Here is a 26,426-nt window from a genome sequence, read left to right as displayed (position 1 = left end):
GTTGGTTTACGACATATTGTTTAGTTCATTTTACAATTTTTAACTCTTTATCACATTGAAATGCATGCTTATGCATTACCTTGACTTGCCACTTCTATCGTGCTAATTTCTTTCCACTTTGAGACTTTGGCTCTTCTGTTTTATCAAAATAACTACCAAGTATTATAATAGGAGTTCGAAATCCAAAACCTCAAGGGTAAAAAATTCATTAAATGTAGGTGTCTATTCCCACGAATACTAATATGGCTATAGCATGAATCTGTTCTTATCTTCAGCTGCTAGAGCAGAGGATAAGCAAAGGACACAAGTAAAACATATGTAACCTGTTCTCAGGATATATAGAGAGATATTTAGATCAGGAAGATGTATACAGATATGTTATAATGTCCGATAGCAAAAGTTGACAACTGGGAATCGGCAATAAAACTGAAATTCCGCCAATTTTTTGGTTAGATTTAGTTAGGGATGGCAATGGGGCGGTGCAGGGAAGGTTATGGGAAATGCGGGTGCGGGCGGGGCAAGGTTCAGATATCTTTTAACAAAATGTATGCGGGGGCGAGGCGGGTTGCGGTTGTGGAGATCCTGTCGATTCGTCACTTAGATGGTTGAATGGTTCTTTCCGAAAGGTGTTTAGCCTGACACTTATCAGAATATTTTTTTTCCTGGGGCAAAATTTTTAAAACTATAAATATCCAAAAACTTATCAAAAGCTTATTTCTAAAAGGTTATTTGGAAATATTATTCAAGCAACACTTGTAGGTGAAAATCGTTAGTCCTGTGACTAGCAGCCAAAGAAATTATAAGATTTTGTGGTAACACAAAGTAGGAAAAGTTAACCAAGGTGGAATGTTCCAGTATATAATTATTAGAGTGCAACTTAATTTCAATGCTAATTACTACAATTACAGTATATATCGCAAAGATTGCAAATCATAGTCCATCAAGTTTTCTACAATTTGTTGTCAAAAACCATTTTAAAATGTAAGATCTCTTGTCATGGGATAAAAAAAAACTAAATGCAAAAAGACAAAAGTTGAAGAAAGTTTATGTGGGGCGGGTTTATGCGGGTCCGGCAGGGCAGGTGAAAACAAAAAAACAATTGCTTGGCAGGGCGGGGCAGGTTGAGTTTTTGCAGGTTAAGACTGAACTCGCCCTCGCAACCACCCCATTGCCATCCCTAGTTTAGATCTATATCAGATCCTTACATCCTGTATCAACAGCTACATCAGGAAACACAACCCGCTTGGAAGTAGAGATATGCATTGGCTAGAGCACACACTAGAGATATCAATCCAAACATGTACAGTAAATAGTGCTGTTAAAATGCTGAGCAGCAGAAGATAGTAACAGAAAACTTTAGCTTCTCCCATGAGTTCCCGAGTCATAAATGAACTTATTCTCAACCACATATCCTACTATCCAGCTATACAATACAGGACCACACAAATAGAAGGATTGCTGTTCCTGTACTGTTTGGGAAAAGGGTAGGAATGGTTTTCTCCTCGCCAGTACTTACTATAAGAATACAGCTACAAATGCACATGGAAACTTCAAAGTGTCACAGCAATAAAGGGACATGATTGGAGTCGACAATAAGTAGCAATTACTGACATGACAGATGTTCATAAATCATAACCTCAAGATTACATTTAATTGTGACAAACAGATCAAAAATCTCCTTATAAAGGGTGCTATTACCAAGTTTCATCAATTCTCTAAAAAGGAACCAAATATCATACTGAAAGGAGCTCCTAGTCAAACAGACTGAACCCCATGTCGTCATCACTTTCTTCCTTGGGCTCTTCCTGTTCCACATTTCGACAAAAGCAAAACAAAAAGGTTAGAGAAAGGCCATAAAAATAATCTACTTTTACTTTTAGAAAAGAAACGATAAAACTGATATAAGTTTAACTTCATGGTTGAGAGAATCCCACCAACCACTAAATATTCTTTTGCTTTCTCTTGAGAGAATTCATGATTAAGAAAATGTTACCATTTTTCTAAAACAATTATACATTAGTCAGAAAATCACCAAAGCATGTTAGAATTCCCAATCAAGGAGATTATACCAATTACACATGCACCAATACCAAATCAGCCTTTTCATAACAAGTTCAATATCCAAACATAACATAAGATGATATTCAACATTAAAAGTATTCCAATATCTTTTCTAAATCAATTATTTCATAGGCATCTCTGCCAAAATATACTTCTTTTCATTGTTTTATGTTTTCCATATTGTTTCCATCAACCAGTGTAGATAACATCCAAAAATATGTTTGAAAGAAGATTGCAAGATCTACTCAATCACCTTTTCAACCAAATTAGTTTTTCTTCATTTTTTTTTTTTTGATTTTGCACCGGGTGTCCGAGTCTCTTTGAGCCCCGACTAATCCCGGGGGTGCACAGGCCCTCGGCAAGGAGTTTCCCGCAAGTGCACCACGGTTAATTCAGGTTTTACCCAGTCCGATGGCCCTCAGAAATTGTTTGCACCCAGTGGGTTTCGAACTTGAGACCTTGAAAGGGAGCAAACCCCAAGGCTCAAGTCAATTGCCACCAGGCCAACCCCTGAGGGTTTAGTTTTTCTTCATTTTTATTGTCGCAGAAGTAACTATAACACATTCCATTACCTTCTTTTCCTCTGCAGCAGGGGCAGCTGCTGCAGCACCAGCACCACCACCAGCGGGAGCAGCAACAGCAACTGCAGCACCACCGCCACCAGCACCGACATTCATGATGAGATCCCCAAGGTTTCTCTTCTCAGCAAGCTTAGCAAACAGCAGAGGCCAGTAAGGCTCGACTGTCACATTAGCCGCTTTCACTAAAGCAGAAATTTTCTCTGCCTATTACCACATAAACATAACAAAAATATTAGAAAATGTTACACATCAAACAAAATACCATTATTTTAGACAAAATACACATCAAACCCCTGGGATTAGAAATCTTATGCACGCAAAGCACAATCAACATAAAACCAAACAATACATCGAAACAATAGAATTAGAAAAATATCACACATTAGTGTGTTTGCTACAAGGAAAAATGACTTCCAAGAAAATGTTTTCCATGACAGAGTCATTTTGTGATGTATTGTAAACAAAAGTATTTTCCACAGAAACATTTCCCATCGAACAGAGGAAAATAACTTTCCTCACCTATGGGTGGAAGTCATTTTCTATACAACTATCTTAACTTTCAACTTCATATTACTTGCTTCAGCTAATACTAGGGCATTATTATTAATCTCTAGCCGTCAAAATTTCATAAATACGCTCTCCAATTAGCTAATATTAATATTAACCTTTAATATACATTTCCCGAATCATATTTTCCACCGACTAACAAAACAACAGAACATATTCCATGAAATTTGATTTCGGCATACCAAGCGCACTTAAACACACAATCATGGTACAATAAATACAACATAAAAAACCGTTGGATTAAAAGTTTAGGGCAAGAGGCTCTTACAGTGATTGGAATGTCCTCGTCGTTGAGGATCAAACAAGCGTAAGTGCAAACTACTTCTCCGAGCGACATTTTGTTAACTTTACTGTAATTTCAAAGACTGCGAGTCAGAAAGTGATGAAAATTGTATGAAAATGCTCGATCGCTTTGAAAATGGCAGAAATAAATGAAAATGCTAAAAAATGGTTAAAATATATGGAAATGTTTAATCGCACTCAGAAAAATGGAGAAAATATATGAATATGCTTATTAAATTTGAAAATGGAAAAAATAAATGAACATGCTAATATACGGTGAAAATTACAAGTAAATGTTTAATCGCACTCAGAAATGAAGAAAAAATTGATTGAAATGCTCAGAAAATGGCGAAAATATATGAATATGCTTCTTAACTTTGAAAATGGAAAAAATAAATGAACATGCTAATACATGGTGAAAATTACAAGTAAATGTTTAATCGTACTCAGAAATGAAGAAATAAATTGATGAAAAAGCTCAGAAAATGGTGAAACTATATGAATATGCTTATATGCATTCAAAGTTGGAGAACATTGATGAAAATATTCTCATACCTTCGAGAAGACGGCAAAGGAGTTTACGGGGGTTGGGGAGCGATTGCAAGTCTTCTCTACTAGGGTTAGGGTTTAGAAAATGGCGGTGGTTATAAGGGGGTAGACTTATGAGTGAGAAGAAGTTATGGACCCAATTTTGTTAATGAAGCCCAATAAAGATCAAAGCCCATCTTTACACAAATAGCCGATCATATTCATTATTTTATTTTTTCTAGCCATATACATAGATAATACATAATTATGCATATATAATACATATATTATACATCAATCGGTTATTTTTAGTTTAAGTGGTTGGATGAGCGTATATTTGGGTTAATTCTCCAAAGAAAGAGAATCATCTACCGTAATGGCTAGAAGATGGCAAAAACAGGACACAATAAGGGATAGTCTTTAACTTTTGGCCTTTCGGGCAAGTCATCTACCAATCCGCAAAACTTTAAGTTTGGCTAAGCTTGTTAAACGTGAAGTTTTGTCCATTGGACAAATGACTCGTCCTAAGGGTCAAAAGTTCAAGATAACTCTTTTCAAGGTCATTTATGAACTTCACCTGTCAACTCTTCACCTTTTCTTGAACCGAGGGTCTACCGAATATAACCTCTCTACCTTATCGAGTAGGGATAAGGTTTGCGTACACACTACCCTCCATAGACTCCACTTGTGGATTGAACTGAATCTGTTGTTAAGTTGGATTGTGACTTGTTCAACTAATTTTGATTCAAACAAACTTTCAACACGAACTTGATAAATGGTTCTATTTATTAACTTAACCACTTTTATCCAACTCAAATTCGTTAAGTGGAGGATAAAACGTGGCATAGTGTGAGAGGAAAGTTGTAGGAACAGCATTTTTCACATCAAAATGCGTCCAACTTAAGTTTGGCGCAAATTACAGGCTATCATGATTCATGACTATGAAATTTCATTCCCTTCAGTCTATGTTACTTCATCCATTGAGTAGATATATAACGATTAACTATGTCCCAATTCCAAATTAATTAAGATCGACTGTATGAAACTTATATATGTTAATAAGTTTAAATAACATTTGAAATGTTCCTGTTTTGTAGTTACACAATATTTGAACAAAATGATTGCAATAATACCTATTTATACAACTCATTATCAGCCAGAAAGAGCAAACATGACATCTATAGCAGTACAAAATTGATCATATGGTAGAGCAGAAGTCATATATATGGTTTGTGTTACATGCATATATCAGTTAGCATTTAACTTCATTCGCGTAACGAGACATTTTGGCATCAAAGAACACCCGGATTTTAGGCTGCAACCATCGTCAGAAAACGGGTTCCCAATGCAATTGTCAACCCTGAATGCCTCTGGTTAATGCATTTCTCTGGTTTCTTCTTTGAGAGGTAACACGGGCTATTCTTCCCACGTTCGATCTGCCTTCAAGCGATGGGACAAGATTCCGACAGATAGTAAATGCTTCCAGTATTAGCAAGTAGTTGAAGCCACGTCGATAGTTGATGGTTCTGCAATTTTTTCAGCAGAGTCGTTCAACTTCCTCTTTTTCTCATTGTGGCGCTGCTTATTTGAAGAACGGTCAGCTTTGGAAACAATTTCTGAAACAGTAAAGCCAGCAACTTCAAAATTATATGATCTGTTTGGAAGTAATCCATTACGAACTATGACATCAACGCCATCATATGTCCAGACACCTAGTTTAGCCTCTCCCTTAAGTCCAATGGCAAACCAACCAAGACCTGAAGCAGCAATATCAACAGAACTTGAATCCCACGAATTCCCACTCACATGAAATTCCCTCTTCAACCATTTCCCTAGCTCCTCAACTCGTCCCTCTCCAATCGGCGGCTGACACAATGAAGGAAAAAAAATACAGCATTTAATGATATCATATCAATCAGCCAAATGGTCAAAGCATGAAACTAGTACATGAGTTTTCTATATCCAAGGGTAGTCCGATGCACAAAGCATCCCGCGTTCACGCAGGGTCCGGAAAAGGGATGCACCACAAGGAGTGTAATGTAGACAGTCGACCTTAATGCAAGCATTATTGACTGCTTCCATGGCTCGAACCCATGACCTATAGGTCACACAGAAAAAAATTTACCGTTTCTATATCTGCTGGGAATTTTGAATTAGTACATGAAAGTAGTACATGAGGTTTCAAAATAGAGGGTCCTTTTATTACCCTAAAACCATCTTTTATTACCAAAAAGCATTTTTTTACTGGGTTAGTTATACAATTGGCCGCTCGGTCAAAAATATTTACAGCCCCGAGCCAATATACATATATTATACACTAATTTTGTATAATATATACATATGCCGGCTATCTTTTTGGGCGGGCGGCGACTAAAGTTAACTTCTCTTTATTTATTCTATTATGTATTTAATCCTATCACTCAAGAGTCCAACACAGTTCTAAACATAGCATCAGACTCTTGCACTATAATGCCTTCTACTTCAAACTCAAGAGCTTGATTCCCTACATCAAAGGGCAACCTGATGCACTAAGCTCCCGCTATGCGCGGGTCCGGAGAAGGGCCGGACCAGAAGGGTCTATAGTACGCAGTCTTACCCTGCGTTTCTGCAAGAAGCTATTTCCACGGCTTGATTACCTACATCACTCCCCCGCAATACTACTATTGGGTGGCCAAGATTTTCAGCAAAACTTTCAAACTCTTTCACTCCATCACTCAACGTCATGGACAGCGTCCAAGTCAGCTTCAAGCTTTAGGTGCTCCCACATACTCTCAAAATCAGAGCTAACAAATTACTCCCATCAGTATTTTTTTTTTCTTTTCTGCAGTTAAACTAGATTTATAACACTAGTATTGAACTGCATGCAAAGAGTAAGAAAAAGAAAAAACAAAAAAACATGCAATATCATAAGCTTCGGACAAAAGGACTATGTTAAAAATAAAGATTTAAAATTAGAAAGAGAGAAAGGAGAATATTCGAATCCTAAAGCAAATGATACCTGCAGCTGACGCCCAAAATGTTCTTCCAGCATTGTGCCGACGTTCTCTGTCCTCCCCATATGAAGCGGAATCAACGGAGATGCCCAAACTGTAACATACACAGAATCAACAGATAATTCTTCCACGTCCAACCTCATGAGCCCACCTATATGAACTGAATGTCCTACCTGTCCACAGCAAGTAATGAAATCATGAGATTTCCAAGTGGATGCCGCAACTAAACTAGAGAAAGCAGGTTATTCAAGTGAAGTTCTGGGTATAGGCATAAGCAGACACATCTAATGGAGGTAGGTGATATGAAATGACAAAATTTATGCCGTATTTTCATTTTTAGATCCTGTATCAGAGATGACACAGGCAACCATTACATATCCACGAGCATTTTACAGGTTAATAATCTAATCTCAGTTATATCTTTTCTGAGCATACCTTGCCATTAGATTCTTTTTTTAATGCTCTGAAGCTTCACACAAAGCATTTCGCTTGAACAAAAATCTTTTTACAATGCGGAAAAAAGTAACAAACATTTTGTTAGGTAAGTAAGTTTAGAAGAAACGATCATAAGGCAATCATATATAGTTGATTGCAACATATTACAAGCACTGAAATGCATGATGCAGGGGAGAACTTAAGCCAGTATACCTGCTCAAAAATGAGAGAGAAATGATGAATTTTAGCAAAAGCTGATTCCTTTTTTAACTTCGCGTTATCTATTAACAATTTGTGCAAAGATTGGATAAGACTAAGACGAGCATAACGAGATGGATTCAGTAAATCTTCATTATTTGCATTCACCTTGTAAGAAACTACCAAAGGAAAACTAAAAGAGCTTAAGTGATTGAAGATAATTTCTCCGAAAGAAGGATCCAAACAAACTCAATAAATTACAGAGTTATTATTTGCAATCTGACACTCAAAATTGAAGATGAAGTGCGGAAGAAAGCTTTGGAAGTAAAATAACACATTTTTAAGGAGCCAGAAGGAAAAGTATGAACCTTGATCCTATATGTCCTTGGCCTCAACTCTTTACTTATATGAACTAGCTTCTGCTCATTCCTGTTCAACCTCGTCGAAATCTGATGAGGATGTAAAAGCCCCGGGGTATCGAACAACTTGGCATTCCCAGGAAGCACCCCTTCCACTCTCAAAATCCCTAATGTAGTTCCTGGCACCGGAGCCTCCGTTAAATGAGTTACCTTCCCACCAAAACACTTTCCAATCGCATTGATCAATGTGCTTTTCCCAGCATTTTGTGCCCCTACTGCCCAAATATGGCCTCTCGGCCCAGCCAATTCCACTACGTCATCAACCAAATTCTTCACTCCCCAATCTCTCACTGCACTAACCATATGTACACTCGTCAACTTAACCGCCCCGCCCTCTCTTGCCCTTGTTCTAACCCAATGTTCAAGCCTAGTAGGTGACAATGAGCTAGGTAAAAGATCAATCTTTGTAACTACCAATACCATTCTAGGTACATTCCCCGATTTTCCCTCCTTCCACGCCCGGGAATTCTCTTCAATTGATTTAGACACTAACCGAGCTACTTTCCTAGGAAACGATCCATCAAAATCAGATGCATCAACCACCATTAGAACAACAGCTCTCGCCCCGCTACTCGACATCAACCTCCTCCCAACAGTGTGATCAAAATCAAAATCAGGCAACAAATTCTCTACACTAGGGTCCTTAACTTTCCCATAATGCCTTAAACTATGACACCTAGCACAAACTACTGGCTTTCCAATTTTCTCAACTGTGTTTTCAAGATTTTCTTGATTTTCACATTCTACAACCTCATTAAGTAAACCCCTTTTGAGAGAAACTGATATTTCTGGCTCATCAGCAATTGGATTCTTGTTAATGCGTTCTCTATAATTTGGGCTTTTAATTGAAGGCTTAATGAAATACCCTGGTTGTCTTGGGGCAGAATCTTGCATAGTGACACCACAACCAGGGCAAATGACATTCGAAGTAACTTCCTCAAAATTCCCATCTCTAGAAAGGGGTAAAGATTGGATTTTTGAGGGTGTACAGAAGTTTCTGAACAAGAAATGAGGGATTAGGGTTTTAGCAGGGTTTTGGGTATAAGGGATTCTGTCAAGAATTGGAGGTAAAGAGTTGGGTATAGGAGCTGTGTGTGTGCATGGTGAGAGAGAAAGTGGTAGAAGTAGTTTCTTCAGCTTTGATGGAGAAAGAGATCGGATTAGCATTGTACTATGATTTTGTTCTTCCTGTTAATCTAAGGTTGTCGTGGGAGTTTCTGAGGCATTTCTCTACCTTTTGAGGTTTAAGGAATTTGTATCTTTGTTTGTGGCTGTGTGCGCTAGGGTTGAAAATCTTTTTTTTTTTCCTTAACATTTTGAAACTATTGGTCTCTCAATTTTTAGTTTTGGTGGAATTATGTTTTAGATGACTTTAAAAAGGGATAAGAACTAGAAATTTACACCTCTTTCATTTCAGAATATGATCTTGACTTGAAGCTTAACCTCCTGTTATAGAGTGTCTAAAAAATTAAAAGTTTGAGTTAGATCGAAAGTCAATTTGTTTAATATCAGAATGTAACGACATGGCCGTTCGTTTTGAGTATTATAGTCTCGTTCCCTCATTTAATGTTCTATTGGTGCTTTATAGCTGTATTGTGACCTATCGGATTAGTTAATTCGGGTCCGGAGAGATTTCAGAATGAATTGAGGCACTTAGCCTCTTAATGAAAAGCTTAAGTTGGAAAAGTCGATCGGATATCGATTTATGTGTAAACGACCTCGGATTCGAATTCTGATGATTCCAATAGGTACGTATGGTGATTTTGGACTTAGAAGCGTGTCCGGAATATTATTTGAAAGTCCGTAGTGGAATTTGGTTTGAAATGGCGAAAATTGATTTTTTCGGGAAGTTTGACCGAGGAGTTGACTTTTTGGTATCGGGGTCGGAATCCAGCTCTGAAAATTTTTATAGCTCCGTTATGTCATTTATGACTTGTGTGCAAAATTTGAAGCCATTCCGAATTGATTTGATGTGTTTCGGCACAAGATATAGAATTTGAAAGTTTAAAGTTCATAGATTTTGATTTGAGGTGCGATTCGTCGTTTTGATGTTGTTTGATGTGATTTGAGGCCTCGAGTAGGTTCGTATTATGTTATACAACTTGTTGGTATATTTGAACGGGATCCTGAGTGGTTCGGTGAGTTTCGGGGTGAGTTTTGAGCGATGTCCGGGCATTTCGGTACTCTAATGTTGTTCTGGAACTTTTGAAAAAGTGCGGACTACATAATTTTGTGTGCGGCCGCATTTCAGAGGACAAGTGTGGACCGCACAATTTTGTGTGCGGACGCACTCCAGAGAAAAAGCGCGGACTGCACAATTTTGTCTGCGGCCGCACTTCTGGTGATTTTCGCAGGTTGATTTATTCGACTTCGGAAGCTTATATCTTTTGATCTGCAAGGAATTTGGATATGATTCAAAAGTTAAAGTTGTTGCCCTTCGTGTCTAGTTTCTAAAAAGGTAAAGAAATCATCATTTGGACATCTGTAGAGAAAATTATGGCTAATTTACTGAAGTTTGGTAGTCGAAAGGTTGTGAAGTGCGGCCGCACAATTTTTGTGCGACCGCAGAAGCTAGGATGTGCAACCGCACTTGGAATTGTGCGGACCGCACATTGTGAGGTCATATTGGGTACTATATAATCGAGGTTTAGGATATTATTTCATTTTTGACTTTGGGAGCTCGGTTTGAGACGATTTTTCGTGGGATTTTCAAGAAATTCATCGGGGTAAGTGATTCTAACTCGGATTTGGTTAACATACATGAATATATCATTGTTTTCATCATTCAATTAGTAGTTTGAGATGAAAATTTGGGAAAAATTGTAGAAATTTCATAAAATAAATTTTTGGGATTTGAATGTCGATTCAAAGTCGGATTTGAGTGAAACTAGTATAGTTGGACTCATAATTGAACGGGTTATCGAATTTTGTCAGTTTCGTCGGATTTCGATACGTGGGCCCCACGGATAATTTTTTAGTGTGATTTTGGATTTTGTTGAAAAATTAGTATTTTCCTATAGAATTAATTGCTGGAATTTGTATTGACTGAAAGAAATTGATACGCGCAGAATGGAATTTCTAGAGCATTGCTTAGCTTGCTCGACATTGGATTTGGCTTGTTCGAGGTAAGTAACTCTTCTAATCTTGGAGTTGAGGGTATGAACCCTGAATATATGTATTATGTGAATTATTGGGAGGTGACGCACATGATAGGTGACGGGCGTGTGGGCGTGCACCATGGAAATTGTGACATAATTGCTTCCGTAGAATTTTGTAGTCAAATAATCTTGGCATTTTCTATGTAGTTTTATGTGCTAAAGAGATTGAGATGAGAATCGTATTAAAAATCATGTTGAGGTTATGTGCCAGTATTATTGGGACCCACAGAGGTCATATTGCTGTGAATTATTTATTTTAAATTGAAAATTCATACTCAGTCATCTTCATGTCATTACATATCATATCTCAGTCTCTGTTATTATTTATTGATACATCATATCATCATTTTCGCGCTGTTTTCATGACATTATGAGCCCATTAGAGAGAGACTGGAGAGATTGATGACTGAGTAGGGCCGAGGGCCTGATTGTGAGGATAATTATGGGATCGGGCTGCACACCGCAACCTGCCATATTGGCTTTATATACTTTATTATTATGGGATCGGGTTATACGCCACAGCAGGTCAGATTGCCTTATTATAGCACGTGAGTTGTCCGTGCGGATACATATATTGATATTATAGCACGTGAGTTGTCTGTGCAGATTATAGCGCTTGGGCTGAAGGAGCCCTTCCGGAGTCTGTACACACCCCCAGTGAGCGCAGGTACCTACTGAGTGCGAGTGCCGAGCGATTGGGAGGATTGAGTGACTGTGAGGATTGAGTGACTGTGAGGACTGAGTGACTGTAAGGACTGAGTGACTGTAAGGACTGAGTGATCGGGAGGATTGAGTGGATTGATACTCTAAGAGTATGAATATGAGTTCACCTCTAAGCTACATTGCACTGACATACAAACATAGAGATGTATTTTTTTTCTCATGTTGTACGATATACATCATTCATGATTTCTCACACATGTTGGCAGATGGGCATAGTGATGCATTTGTTTTACACTGGTTATCTGGAAAGAAAAATGAAACATCTTATTATTATTGAAAGGATTTTGGAAAAATTATTGTTTTCAAACTTATTTATATTTTTGGCAACTCCGGTAAACGATTTGGGTTTTCATTGATGTACTTGAAAGGCAGAACTATTTTCAGAAATCATGTTCTTCTGCACCTTGCGTGCAGATGTTGGCTGCTGATGTTGCTGCGTTCGTTGGGAGCTGGATCTGAAGATGTACCTGCGTTCCGGTTGTAGGTGCCTCTTGTTCATGGTAGCCTTAGATTCGTGAAACTCTGTTTATGTACTTTTCAAACAGATGATGTATTATTTCATACCAGCTTTGTAAACTCTATTCTTAGAAGCTCATGATTTATACTACCAGTTATTGGAAAAATGTATTGGTTTTAGATTTTTTCTTTTAGTTAATTGCCTTATTTATTTCATTGGAATTGGATAGTTGGTAACCGGCTTACCTAGCGGGTTAGGTTAGGTGCCCTCACGACTAGTTGGATTTTGGGTCGTGACAAGGTGGTATCAGAGCTCTAGGTTCATAGGTTCTACAAGTCATGAGCAAATGTCTAGTAGAGCCTTGCGGATCGGTATGATGACGTCCATACTTATCTTCGAGAGGCTACGGGGCATTTAGGATAATTTTCCATCTTTCTTTCTTTATCGTGCGTAATTGATTAAGCTTTAAATATAACTCTTTGAATTCCTTCCACGCATTCGTGTGCGCATATGAGCACTCGGTATCAGTTGTGTATCGCCAACTTGTGATTTCAGGGATGGCGTGTGGGATGTGTATTATGTGTTTTGGTGATGGGCCAGTCTGGAGGACTTGAGGTCAGGTTTGGACCGTGGCTTAGGCTCGGTAGCTTTGGTTGTAACTTGTACATTTGGACTCATATGTATGGTAGTATCCCTATGAGTGGAAAATTTGTGGCTTGATGAGCGGTCGAATAGCTATATGATGAGGATGATGCGATTGTGGGATGTGTTAAGATGGATTGAGTGTGGCGAGAAGTGTTTCCTGGGAATGTAAAGAGGGCCATTGGGTGCTTGATTTTCATTTTGATGTGATGTACATTCTCGAGTATGAATGTTTTGAAGGACCTTTCACGTTGTTAAATTTAGGGACAGATTAAATTCTCATATCTGGTTAATGAGTTTGGATCGGATAGACTAAGTGATTGCATAGTAATTGTGACGGCGAAAGGGTACAACAAGATACCAATTTGAGGTTAAGCAGGTGGATTATCCCCTGGCGAGTAATCTACGTAGGTGTGTTCCTTATAATGTGAGTGGAGAGTTTCTTTTCTGCCAGCGGGGCGTATGTGTAGAGGTTTGAATTTGAAGCTGGTTGAGAAAGTTGACTTGACTGTCAAGAGAATAAATGCGAGTTTAGCGGATGATTGAGGTATTTTATGGTTGGCGTTGTATGAGCTTGAGAAGAATTTTCGTTGGACTGACTGTAGTATTATGGCAGTAATAAAGTATAGGTATTGTGAGTTATGGAGTGTTTTAATCTATGGCTTTAAGCCAAGTGGGGGAGCCTGCTATTGACAATTCAATTGATGGTTATATGTTAAATTTTAGTTTTGGTTTGAGACATACTTGTGGATTATTAATGACTTGCAGAGGTTGAGATCGAGGATGGCTCGAGCAAGGAAATTCTTGAATACAGGTTACGTTGCACTTTATGAAAATTTGAAAATCATGGAATGAGTGAGTTGTTATTTGTGAAGGGTGTAGTGCGCACATAGTATAAATTTTATTGGTGGTGTTAAGGCAGGGGTACTTCTTTGGGTGTTGTTGTGATAATGGGGCATGTGTCTTTCGGCCCGTTTGGGCGGTGCAATTGATATTTGAGCAGAGTGGATGACTCTCGAGAAAGTTCTAATGGATTCAAGATTAATATATAGCAATTGAGAATTTTTGGCGGATTTGTTTATGGTTAAAATATGAGAATTTAGTTGGATGGTGTCAAGACTTGTGGCATTTTTGCATATCATTATGAATTTTATATTTCGGTATCAGGAAGGTGAATGAAACGGCCTTAGACTCAAATAAGGTATTTTCAGAGTGGGTATTTCGGTTGTGGTATTTATAAGGGTAATTATGATGTGGTGAGACCCTACAAATATTTTAGTGGCAATATTTTTGGGTTTTGATGACCTACGTGGTTTGGTCGAGTTAGAGGAATTTAGTTCTAATAGCTTGGTTATGTGCAGATGGATTTCAAAGTGTTCTTGATGGTTTCTACCATGGTTTGAACTGGATATTTTCTACATGGCCTGATTGTGAGGATAATTATGGGATCAGGCTGCACGCCGCAGCAGGACATATTGGCTTTATATATTTTATTATTATGGGATCGGACTGCACACTGCAGCAGGCCAGATTGGCTTATTATAGCACGTGAGTTGTTCGTGCGGATACTGATATTGATACTATAGCATGTGAGTTGTCAGTGCAGCACATGAGTTGTCCGTACAGATTATAGTGCTTGGGCTGAAGGAGCCCCTCCGGAGTCTGTACACACCCCATTGAGCGCATGTACCTAATGAGTGCGAGTGCCGAGTGCGAGTACCGTGCGATTGGGAAGATTGAGTGACTGTGAGGATTGAGTGACTATGAGGACTGTGTGATGGGGAGGAGAAAGTGAGATTGAGAACTCTAAGAGTGTGATTACATGATTTCATCTCTGAGATACATTGCATTGACATGCACACATGACATACAGGCATTGAGATGTATTTTCCTCATGTTGTACGGTATCACATCATTCATGATTTCTCACGCATGTTGGCAGATGGGTATAGTGATGCATTTGTTTTACACTGGTTATCTGGAAAGAAAAATGAAGCATCTTATTATTATTGAAAAGATTTTGGGAAAGTTATTTTTTTCAAACTTATTCATATTTTTGGTAACTCCGGTAAACGATTTGGATTTTCATTGATGTAGATGAAAGGCATAACTATTTTTAGAAATCATGTTTTTTGCTGAGCATTTGATTGTTGAGTTACTTCTGGTATTACTTGTTTATATTGATATGAACTATTGTTGGTTATTGAAGTTGGGACCCGACCTTGGTACAAGCTCGTCACTACTTTCAACCTAAGGTTAAGTTTGTTACTTATTGAGTATATGGGAGCGGTTGTACTCATACTACACTTCTGCACTTTGCGTGCAGATGTTGGCTCTTGATGCTGCTGCGTTCGTTGGGAGCTGGATCTGAAGATGTACATGCATTCCCGTTGTAGCTGCCTCTTGTTCATGGTAGCCTTAGATTCATGAAACTCTGTTTATCAACTTTTCAAACAGATGATGTATTATTTCATAACAGCTCTGTAAACTCTATTCTTAGAAGCTCATGATTTGTACTACCAGTTCTTGGGGAAATGTATTGGTTTTATATATTTTTGTTTAATTAATTGCCTTATTAATTTCATTGGAATTGGATAGTTGGTATTCGGCTTACCTAGCAGGTTGGGTTAGGTGCCCTCACGACTAGTTGAAATTTGGGTCGTGACAGAGAGTGTCTAATAGTATATCTTGTTAGCAAAATGCAAAGTTTACGGCTTGTTTGGATGGTTGTTACTCATTTATCATATTGTATTGTTATCCCAAAATAATATTTGTTTTGATTGTTTAGTTAAAATTGGTTGTATTGTATTGTTAAATTCATTGTTCTGGAATAATGAAAAATCTCATTTTTTAAACAACCGATTTGATGTTGTGATGATCCAAAGTGTCATCTTTAAATTTACTAAATAATTTTGTGTTCTAATACCTTGAAAAGCACTATTTATCATTCATCTAATTGCGTGCACAGTCCGTATAATTTTTCGAAAAGTTTTTATGTGAAATATTGATTAAAATGTGAAATAGAGCTTTAAAACTCAACTGAGTTGACTTTGGTCAATATTTTGAGCAAACGGACACGGATCAGTATTTTGACAATTTTGATAGGTCCGTATCGTGATTTGGGACTTGGGCGTATGCCCGGAATCGAATTCCGAGGTCCCTAGTCCGAGATATGGAATTTTGATGAAAAATTAAAAGTTTGAAAGCTTAATGATTTTTAAGAATTTACTGATGTTGGATTTATTGACACCGGGTCCGTATTTTGGTTCCGGAGCCCGGTATAAGTTCACTATAATATATATGACTTGTTTGTCGAATTTGGTGAGAACAGAGTTGATTTGACGCGATTCGGACGTCTGGTTGTGAAAATATAAGTTTTAAAATTTTCTTGAAAATTTCATTCGATTTGGTGTTCAATTCGTAGTTCTAGGTGTTATTTTAGCGATTTGATCACGCGAGCAAGTTCGTATGATGTTTTAGAACTTGTGTGCATGTTTGGTTTGGAGCCTCGAGGGTTCGGGTGAGTTTCGGATCGGGCTACGAGTTTTTTGAAACTTTGGAAAAATCTGGTATCCTTAATCGTGATCGCGTGGCTTCATCCGCGATCACAAAGGTTTGTTGAGTACTGATGGAAATTTGTACTATGCGATCGCAAAGTGAGATTCATGATCACATAGTGATAGCAGGCAAAGCACCGCGAACGTGAGGGCCAAGCCGCGTTCGCGTAGAAGGAATGAGGCAGAAGTTGAAGCATAAAATTTGTACTACGCGATCGCAAAAGGCTAAGAAATTGTGTTTCGCGTTCGCGAGAGCACTGCCGCATTCACGTAGAACAAAAAGCTAGGCATCCAAAAATGTGCTTCGCGATCGCGAAGCATTGTACGCGATCACATATGGTAAAATTTGGGCAAACAGAACTTAAGTTCTGGAAAATGAGATTCGTCCCATTTTCAACCATTTTTCATTTTTGAGCTCGAGTAAGGCGATTCATGGGCGATTTTCACGGGAAAACATTGGGGGTAAGTGTTCCTTATCCTATATTGATTATATTTCATGATTCCATACTCAGTTATATCATGAATCCGTGAATTTTTGGGAGAAAAATTAGATTTTTATAAAATCTTCCAAAAAAGAAAATTTAAGATTTGAAAGTCCATTTGACATCGGAACTTGATAATTTTGTATGGTTGGACTCGTCTCGCAATGATTGTTCGGATTTCATAAGTTTTTTCGAGATTCGAGATGTGGGCCCCACTGTCAATTTTTAAAGTGAATTTCGGATTTTATCCGAAAAATTAGTAAATTCATATGGAATTAATTCCTATGATTCGTATTGAGTATATCAAATTGTCTATGAATAGATTTGAAGCTTTTGGAGATAAATTTAAAAGGAAAAGTTGTGGTCGAGTAATTGATTAAAATTACAAAGCGAGGTAAGTGTCGTGGTTAACCTTGACTTGAGGGAATAGAACCCTTAAATTATTTGTTATGTGAAATGCATGTGAACGACGAGGCGAAGTGATGAGTGTCTATACATCGTCAAATTAATTGTTTGCATAATTATTTGAAAATTCTAAATTTATTTTAATACACGAATTAATTGTTATGATAATTGTTTCTCTCCTATTCTTTGTCAAATATTAATTCTTGAATTCCTGCAATAATTGCTACATGCTGATTTGATTTATGTGCATTAATTGCTACTTGACATTTATCATATTAAATAGTAAATTGCCTATTTTTCCTTGCTTTCCATAATAAATTGCTATTTGTCATTGTTTGTTTCATAATTAAATCATAATTATTGTATGTTTGTTGTCTTAAATTTTTTTATATTAATTGTTGCATTTATTGGGCAATTTCTTCTACAAGAATTGGTAAATGGATATATTGGGGGATCGGGTTGCACGCCGCAACAGACTTATTAAAAGTCCATATTGGGGGATCGGGTTGCACGCCACAACAGACTTATTAAAAGTCCATATTGGGGGATCGATCCATATTGGGGGATCGGGTTGCACGCCGCAACAAACTTGGTTAAAAGTCCATATTGGAGGATCGGCTTGCTCGCCGCAACAGACTTATTTAAAAGTCTATATATACTTGATTAAAATAAATATATGGGAGGATTGAAAATGAATATGTTGTGGGAGAGGGTTGCACGCTGCAACAGAATATGATTGAAATAATAATTGGTTATGACTGTTGAGTTGGTTTCAACTATTAGAAATGAGTTATCTGATTTAATTCTATTATTGTGGTTATTACTATTATTGCGTACAAGTTATGTAAGTGACCTGCCTTAGCCTCGTCACTACTTCATCGAGGTTAGGCTCGGCACTTACCAGTACATGGTGTCGGTTATACTGATACTACACTCTGCACTTCTTGTGCAGATTTCGGAGTTGGTCCTAGCGACGTACCATAAACTTGCTCAAATTTCAGCTACTAGAACCAGTTCAGGTCCCGGAAGGGTTCATAGCTACTCCAGTACTTCAGGACGCTCTAGTCCGTTCGGTGAGCCTAATGGAGGGTATGGCCCAGAATGGTACATTTCCAGTGGCACCAGCCGTATCACGGGCCGGGGGAGGAGCATGAACTCCCACTACTCCCGCTCCGGAGCAGATGGCTCCTCAGAATCAGGCTTCCGCAGCCCCTCCAGTTGGGGTAGTTTAGCCAGTTGTTGCAGCACAGATCGGTGATAGGCCCGCCATGTCTTTTGAGGCCTTATTGAGACTGGATAAGTTCACTAAGCTCTTTCCAGTTCACTTCAGTGGTATACCTTCTGAGGACCCACAAGATTATCTTGACCGCTGCGGAACATGGGTATAGTTGAGACCAATGGGGTTGATTTTGTTGTATTTCAGATGACGAGTTCCGCCAAGAGGTGGTGGAGAGATTATACATTGACCATACCAGTCGAATCGCCTGCACTTACCTGGGAGCAGTTCTCTCAGCTATTTCTGGAGAAGTTCATTCCTATCACACTGAGAGAGGATTACCGCAAGCAATTTGAGCGTCTACAGCAGGGCAGTATGACTATTACTCAGTATGAGTACCGTTTTGTGGATTTGGACCGTCATGCTCTCCTTTTACTACCTACTGAGGGAGAGAGAGTGAGGAGGTTTATTGAGGGACTCACTCACCCTATCAGGCTTCAAATGGCCAAGGAAACCGAAAGCGAGATTTCTTTTCAGGCAACTGCTAATATCGCGAGGAGGATCGAGATGGTTCTTGCACAGGAGAGAGGGCAAAGGTCTGATAAGAGACCTCGTCAGTTTGGTAGTTTTAGTGGTGCCTCGCCTGGAGGCAGGGGTAATTTTGGTAGGGGTCATCCTCACAGACCATTTCATTCAGCACTTCATGCATCTTCCGGTGCTTCATGGAGTCACGGTCCTATTATGCCTTACTCTAGGCAGCCAACACTTAGTGCACATTCAGCTCCTATCAATGCACCACCACTCCAGAGTCACTATAGCGGGTATCTGGCCCATTCGGTTCAGCTTCAGCTTCAGCATCCACGACATCATGATGGGTGTTATGAGTGTGGGAACATTGGTCACATCAGGAGGTATTGCCCTAGGTTGGCGAGTAACAGATCTCGGCAGGATTCTTGTACCATCATACCGGCACCGGTTGCTTCACCGCCTGCTCAGCCAGCTAGAGGTAGGGGTCATGCAACTAGAGGTGGAGGTCAGGCCATTAGAGGTGGAGGTCAGACCATTAGAGGTGGAGGCCAGCCAGCTAGAGGCCGTCCCAGGGACGCAGTTCAGAGTGGTGGGGCTCAACCCTGATTTTATGCTTTTCCAGCTAGGCCTTAGGCCGAGTCATCTGATGCTGTGATCACAAGTATTATTCCAGTTTGCCATAGAGATGCTTCAGTTCTATTTGATCCAGGATCTACTTATTCCTATGTGTCCTCCTATTTTGCTTCATATTTGGTTATGACTTGTGATTCTCTGAATTCTTCTATGTATGTATCTACACCGGTGGGAGACTCTGTTGTAGTAGATCATGTCTATCATTCATGTGTGGTTACTATTGGTAGTCTTGAGACTAGTGTGGATCTTCTACTTGATATGGTAGATTTCGATGTCATATTGGGTATGGATTGGCTGTCACCTTATCATGCTATATTAGATTGTCATGTAACCCTAGCCATGCTAAGGTTACCTCGGTTAGAGTGGAAAGGAACTTCTGGCCATTCTTCTAGTAGGGTTATTTCTTATATGAAAGCTCGGCGTACGGTCGAGAAAGGGTGTCTAGCCTATTTGGCTTATATTTGTGATCCCAGTCGGATGTTCCTTTTATGGACTTAGTACCAGCGGTTCATGAATTTCCAGAAATATTTCCTGCAGATTTGTCGGGAATGCCACCCGACAGAGATATTGACTTCTATATTGATTTGGCTCCGGGCACTCAGCCCATTTCTATCCCACCATACCGTATGGCCCCGCCGGAGTTGAAAGAATTGAAGGAGCAGTTACAAGACTTGCTTGATCAGGGATTCATTAGACCCAGTGTCTCGCCCTAGGGTGCACCAGTACTATTTGTAAAGAAGAAAGATGACTCTATGCAGATGTGTATAGATTATCGACAGTTGAACAAGGCCACTATCAAAAACAAATATCCGCTGCCAAGAATTAATGACTTATTTGATCAGCTTCAGGGTGCCAAGGTATTTTCGAAGATCGATTTGAGGTCTGGTTACCATCAGTTGAAGATTAGGGCATCTGATGTCCCTAAAATAGATTTTCGAACTCGGTATGGGCATTACGAATTCCTAGTGATGTCATTTGGGTTGACAAATGCCCCAGCAACATTTATGGATTTGATGAATCAGGTGTTCAAGCCCTATTTGGATTCTTTTGTGGTTGTATTCATTGATGATATCTTGATTTACTCCAGCAGTCGAGAGGAGCATGAGCAGCATCTACGGAGTGTGCTTCATACTTTGAAGAATAATCAATTATATGCTAAATTTTCAAAATGCGAGTTTTGGTTAAGCTCAGTTGCTTTTTGGAGCATGTTGTATCAGCAGAAGGCATAAATGTGGACCCTAAGAAGATTGAGGCTGTTTAGTATTTGCCTAGACCTACCTCAGTTACAGAGATCCGGAATTTTCTGGGTTTAGCAGGTTACTATCGTCGGTTCATGGAAGGGTTTTCATCTATAGCAAGCCTATTGACCAGACTGACCCAGAAAGGTGTCCCATTCAGATGGTCAGACGAATGTGAGTTGAGCTTTCAAAAGCTCAAGACCGCTTTGACTACGACGCCAATGTTGGTATTACCCACAAGTTCAGGATAGTATCCGGTATATTGTGACACATCTCACATTGGGCTTGGTGCAGTATTAATGCAAGATGGTAGGGTGATTGCATATGCGTCGCGATAGTTGAAAGTTCACGAGAAGAATTATCCTGTTCATGACTTAGAATTGGCAGCCATTGTTCATGCGCTAAAAATTTGGAGGCATTATCTCTACGGTGTCTCATGTGAGGTATTTACTAATCATCGTAGCCTTCTGTATCTGTTCAAACAAAAAGATCTTAATTTGAGGCAGAGAAGATGGTTGGAATTGTTGAAAGACTATGATATCACCATTTTGTATCACCCCGAAAAGGCCAATGTGGTGGCCGATGCTTTGAGTAGAAAGGTTGTGAGTATGGGAAGTCTTGCGTATATTACGGTTGGTGAGAGGCCATTAGCTGTAGATGTTCAGACCTTGGCTAATCAGTTCGTGAGCTTAGATGTTTCAGATCCCAATCGGGTTCTAGCTTGCACAGTCACTCGGTCTTCTTTATATGAGCGCATCAGAGAGCGGCAATATGATGATCCTCATTTACTTGTCCTTAAGGACACGGTGCGGCACGGTGATGCAAAACAGGTTGTTGTAGGCAAAGATGGAGTTCTGCGAATGCAGGGTCGTATTTGTGTGCCTAATATTGACGGGCTTCGTGAATTAATTATTGAAGAGGCACACAATTCCAGGTATTCTATTCATCCAGATACCGCCAAAATGTATCAAGATTTGTGGCAACATTATTGGTGAAGGAGAATGAAAAAGGATATTGTTGCATATGTAGCCCGGTGTCTGAATTGTCAGCAAGTTAAGTACGAGCATCAGAGACCTGGTGGTTTGCTTCAGAAGTTAGAAATTCCTGAGTGGAAATGGGAGCGTATCACTATGGATTTTGTTGTTGGACTCCCACGGACTCAGAGAAAATTTGATGTAGTTTGGGTCATTGTGGACAGGTTGACCAGGTAAGCACATTTCTTCCAGTGGCAGTTACCTATTCTTCAGAAAGGTTGGCTGAAATTTACATTTGTGAGATTGTTTGCCTTCACGGTGTGCCCGTGTCTATTATTTCAAATCGAGGTACACAGTTTACCTCACACTTCTGGAGGACTGTACAACGTGAGTTAGGCACGCGGGTTGAGTTGAGTACAACATTTCATCCACAGATAGATGGACAGTCAGAGAGCACTATTCAGATATTAGAAGATATGCTTCGCGCTTGTGTTATAGACTTTGAAAGTTCTTGGGATCAGTTCTTGCCACTTACGGAGTTTGCTTATAATAATAGCTACCAGTCGAGCATTCAAATGGCTCCATATGAGGCATTATACGGAAGGCGATTCCATTCGCCAGTTGGCTGGTTTGAACCGGGAGAGGCTCGGTTGTTTGGTACCGATTTGGTACAGGATGCCTTGGATAAGGTCAAGATTATTCAGGATCGACTTCGCACAGCTCAGTCTAGGCAAAAGAGTTATGCCGACCGTAAAGTTCGTGATATTGCATTCATGGTTGGAGAAAGAATATTGCTCCGGGTTTCACCTATGAAAAGTGTAATGAAGTTCGGAAAGAAGGGCAAGTTGAGCCCTAGGTATATCAGACCCTTTGAAATTCTTGAAAGGGTGGGTGAAGTAGCCTACAGTCTTGCATTACCACTTAGTTTATCAGCGGTTCATCCGGTGTTCCATGTGTCTATGCTCCGGAAATATCATGATGATCTGTCACATGTGTTAACTTTCAGCTTAGTCCAATTGGACAAAGATTTGACTTACGATGAGGAGCCGGTGGCTATTCTAGTCCGGTAGGTCCGACAGTAAGAGTTATCCTTCAGTTCAGGTGCAATGGAGAGGTCAGCCGGTAGAGGCATCTACCTGGGAGTCTGAGTCGGACATGCGAAGTAAATATCCACACTTTTTCTCTAACTCAGGTACTTTTTCTAACTCCATTCGAGGACGAGCGTTTGTTTTAGAAGTGGAGAATGTGATGGCCCAAGTGTCATCTATAAATTTAATAAATAATTCTGTGTTCTAAGACCTCGAAAAACACAATTTATTATTCTTTGATTTGCGTGCGCAGTCCGTATAATTTTTCGAAAAGTTTTTATGTGAAAAATGGATTAAAATGTGAAATAGAGCTTTAAAACTCAACTGAGATGACTTTGGTCAAAAGTTTGAGCAAACAGACTCGGATCAGTGTTTTGACAGTTTCGGTAGGTCCGTATCGTGATTTGGGACTTGGATGTATGCCCGGAATCGAATTCCGAGGTCCCTAACCCGAGTGTCACGACCCAAATTTAACCCTCTGTAAGGTGTTGTGATGGCACCTAGTCTTTACGACTAGGTAAGCCTAATATTACGAAAAAAATATAAATAAAACATAACATTTTAAAGATAAACCGCATATTGTGAATAGCCAAGAGTAGTACCTCTCGGCATATACAAAATAATTTTCCAAGACCCGGAATATCACTAAGTCACAAGCTGCTATAATCTATGTAGCTCTATACAAAAGTCTGAAGATAATAAAGAAAGTCTCTAGGCGAGGGAGTAGAAGGGGACTCTGAAGATCTGCGGACGCAAGTAGTAGTACCTTGAAGTCTCCTAGACTCAGCAACACGTACTAACCCCGAGGTTGATAGCTCGCACCTAGATCTGCACACAAAAACATGTGTAGGGAAGGGCATGAGTACATCACAATGGTACCCAGTAAGTGCCAAGCCTAACCTCGATCGAGTAGTGATGAGGTCAGGTCAAGGCCCTACCGGAGTAAATATAATAAATTAAACAGTAAAAGATACAAGTAAAATTTACGGTAACACAGTTAAAGAAATTCTCGAAAATTTAACTGTAAAGAATCCCTCGGCTCAGAAAAAGGTAAACACAGTTAGGAAACTCCCGGGATACCGTCTTGTAGTTCCAAATGAATATGCAGTACAGGGGAATTTCCCGGAATACGCCCGTAGTCCCAAAGTAAATATGCAGTGCTGGGGGATGTCCCAGAATACGTCCGTAGTCCCAAAGTAAATATGCAGTGCTGGGGGATCTCCCGAAATACGTCCGTAGTCCCAAAGTAAATATGCAGTGCTGGGGGATCTCCTGGAATACGTCCGTAATCCCAATTTAAATATGCAATGCAAGATGAAATGACAGGTATGGCATCGAGTTATACAGTTTATACTGGACACAGATAAGGAAAATAGGGACTTAACTAAGCATGGCGCACAAAATGTCAATTAGGCAGTTAAAACATGTAAGCATGCTTCTCTAATCTAAGTTTAACAATTAAACATATCAGTGCAATTTAATAAGGAAAAACAGTTTATGATTTAGAAAGGAAAGACGGGATTTTTGCAATAATAGCATGTGTACGTACTCGTCACCTCACGTACATGGCGCCCACATATCAATTAATATCAAACATCCTAAGGGAAAGTCCCCAACACAAGATTAGGCAAGCCACTTACTTCGAACCGCTCAAATCAACTTGATATTATGTTCTTGCCACGAGTATCCGACTCCAAATGGCCCGAATCTATTCAAATTAATTGTATAATGTAAATATAACTACAAGTAACTAATTTAGCTAATTAATTTGAAGCTAAAGCGTGAAATTAGGAAAAACGCCCAAAATGTCTCCCCGGGCCTACATCTCGAAATCGGGTAAAAGTTATAAATTTTTGAACACCCATTCACTCACGAGTTCACTCGAACAAAAATCATCTAAATCCGACGTCAAATTCCCATTCAAATCTCAGATTTTCAATTGGGGAACCTTTCCCCCCATTTCCAAACTTCTACCCTCAAATTCCTTAATTAGACGAGGAAAACAATAATAGATTTATGTATTATGATCAAAATAGAGTTATAATTAGTTACCCAAGAGTTCTCCTTCAAAATCCCTCGAGAAATCGTCCCCCACCGAGCTCTAAATCGAATTGGTGAAAAATGAGGAGTGAACCCTCGAAGCTGCCTCTTCAACCCAGCGATTTCCGCACCTGCCCTCATACTGGCTGGGTCCTCACCTGCGCGCTTGAGTCCGCACCTGCGGATGCGCTTCTGCGCTCAATCATCCGCTTCTGCGGAACCTTGGGTCCTTCTCACCTCCGCATCTGCGACTGCCCTTCCGCAAATGCGACTCCGTTCCTGCGGCTCACTCGTCGCATCTGCGAGCACTGACTCCCCAGCCTAAAAGTGCACCTGCGATACCAGCCTCGCTTATGTGGGGCCGCACCTGCGGACTCCCCACCGCAGGTGCGAAAACATCAGAACCAACAAGTCCGCAGGTGCGAAAACATCAGAACCAACAACTCAAAAATTCCTCTTAGTCTAAACTTTCAATCGTTAAGCGCCCGAAACACACCCGAGGCCCCCGGGACCTCAACCAAACCTACCAACCAATCTCATAACACCATACGAACTAAGTCGAGCCTTCAAACCATATCGAACAACACCAAAATCATGAATTAAGCACGGATTCAAGCTTAAGAATTTAGAATTTTCGAAATTCTACAAACGACGCCGAAACACGTCAAATCTAGTCCGAATGGCCTCAAATTTTACACACAGGTCACAAATGACACTGCAAACCTACATCCACTTCCGGAAATCCATTCCGAGCTTGATATCGAAAATTCCACTATCGGCTGAAATCGCCGAAAATCTAACTTTCGCTAATTCAAGCCTAAATCTACTACAGACCTTCGAAACACATTCCGGACGCACTCCTAAGATCAAAATACTCAACGGAGCTAACGGAGTCGATGAAATTCCATTCTGGATTCGTCTTTACATAGTTCCTACTACGGTTCAATCTCTAAGGCTAAAACTCACAACTAGGGACTAAGTGTCCCAAAACTCCCCGAATTCCATAACCAAACACTCCGGCAAATCCCAAAAGCAGAAACAAATATGGGGAAAGCAGATATTAGGGGATCGGGGCTCAAATTCTCAAAATGACCGACCGAGCCATTACATCCTCCCCCTCTTAAAACAATTGTTCGTCCTCGAATGAGTATAAAGACATACCTGAAACTGTGAAAAGATGAGGGTACTGGCTACGCATATCCTGCTCGGTCTCCCAAGTCG

At 39.7% G+C, this 26,426-nt stretch overlaps 2 protein-coding genes across 4 annotated transcripts; both read right to left on the bottom strand.

The window, feature by feature from the left end:
- Positions 1-1,580: 1,580 nt before the first annotated feature.
- Positions 1,581-4,169, bottom strand: LOC107802904 (uncharacterized). 2 transcript variants are annotated; one of them, XM_016626485.2, is made up of 4 exons: positions 4,047-4,169; positions 3,478-3,559; positions 2,634-2,846; positions 1,581-1,805 (listed from the first exon to the last, which is right to left on the bottom strand). In XM_016626485.2, exons 2-4 carry the CDS (start codon positions 3,544-3,546, stop codon positions 1,752-1,754), a joined length of 336 nt encoding a protein of 111 aa, XP_016481971.1. In that variant the 5' UTR covers positions 3,547-3,559; positions 4,047-4,169; the 3' UTR covers positions 1,581-1,751. The 2 variants fall into 2 exon arrangements, with proteins under 2 accessions (XP_016481971.1, XP_016481972.1); XM_016626486.2 differs by having other exon boundaries at positions 3,478-3,574; positions 4,047-4,099.
- A 939-nt stretch (positions 4,170-5,108) lies between these two features.
- Positions 5,109-9,393, bottom strand: LOC107802902 (GTP-binding protein BRASSINAZOLE INSENSITIVE PALE GREEN 2, chloroplastic). Of its 2 annotated transcripts, none has more exons than XM_016626483.2 (3): positions 8,014-9,390; positions 7,018-7,185; positions 5,109-5,885 (listed from the first exon to the last, which is right to left on the bottom strand). In XM_016626483.2, exons 1-3 carry the CDS (start codon positions 9,229-9,231, stop codon positions 5,508-5,510), a joined length of 1,764 nt encoding a protein of 587 aa, XP_016481969.1. In that variant the 5' UTR covers positions 9,232-9,390; the 3' UTR covers positions 5,109-5,507. The 2 variants fall into 2 exon arrangements, with proteins under 2 accessions (XP_016481969.1, XP_016481970.1); XM_016626484.2 differs by lacking the exon at positions 5,109-5,885 and adding an exon at positions 5,906-6,876 and having other exon boundaries at positions 8,014-9,393.
- Between the last annotated feature and the right edge of the window lie 17,033 nt (positions 9,394-26,426).

This window comes from Nicotiana tabacum, chromosome 9 (genome assembly GCF_000715075.1).
Source record: "Nicotiana tabacum cultivar K326 chromosome 9, ASM71507v2, whole genome shotgun sequence".
Classification (NCBI taxonomy): domain Eukaryota; kingdom Viridiplantae; phylum Streptophyta; class Magnoliopsida; order Solanales; family Solanaceae; genus Nicotiana; species Nicotiana tabacum.
Note: the sequence above shows the minus strand (reverse complement) of the source record. Positions and strands in the feature narration are given on the sequence as shown.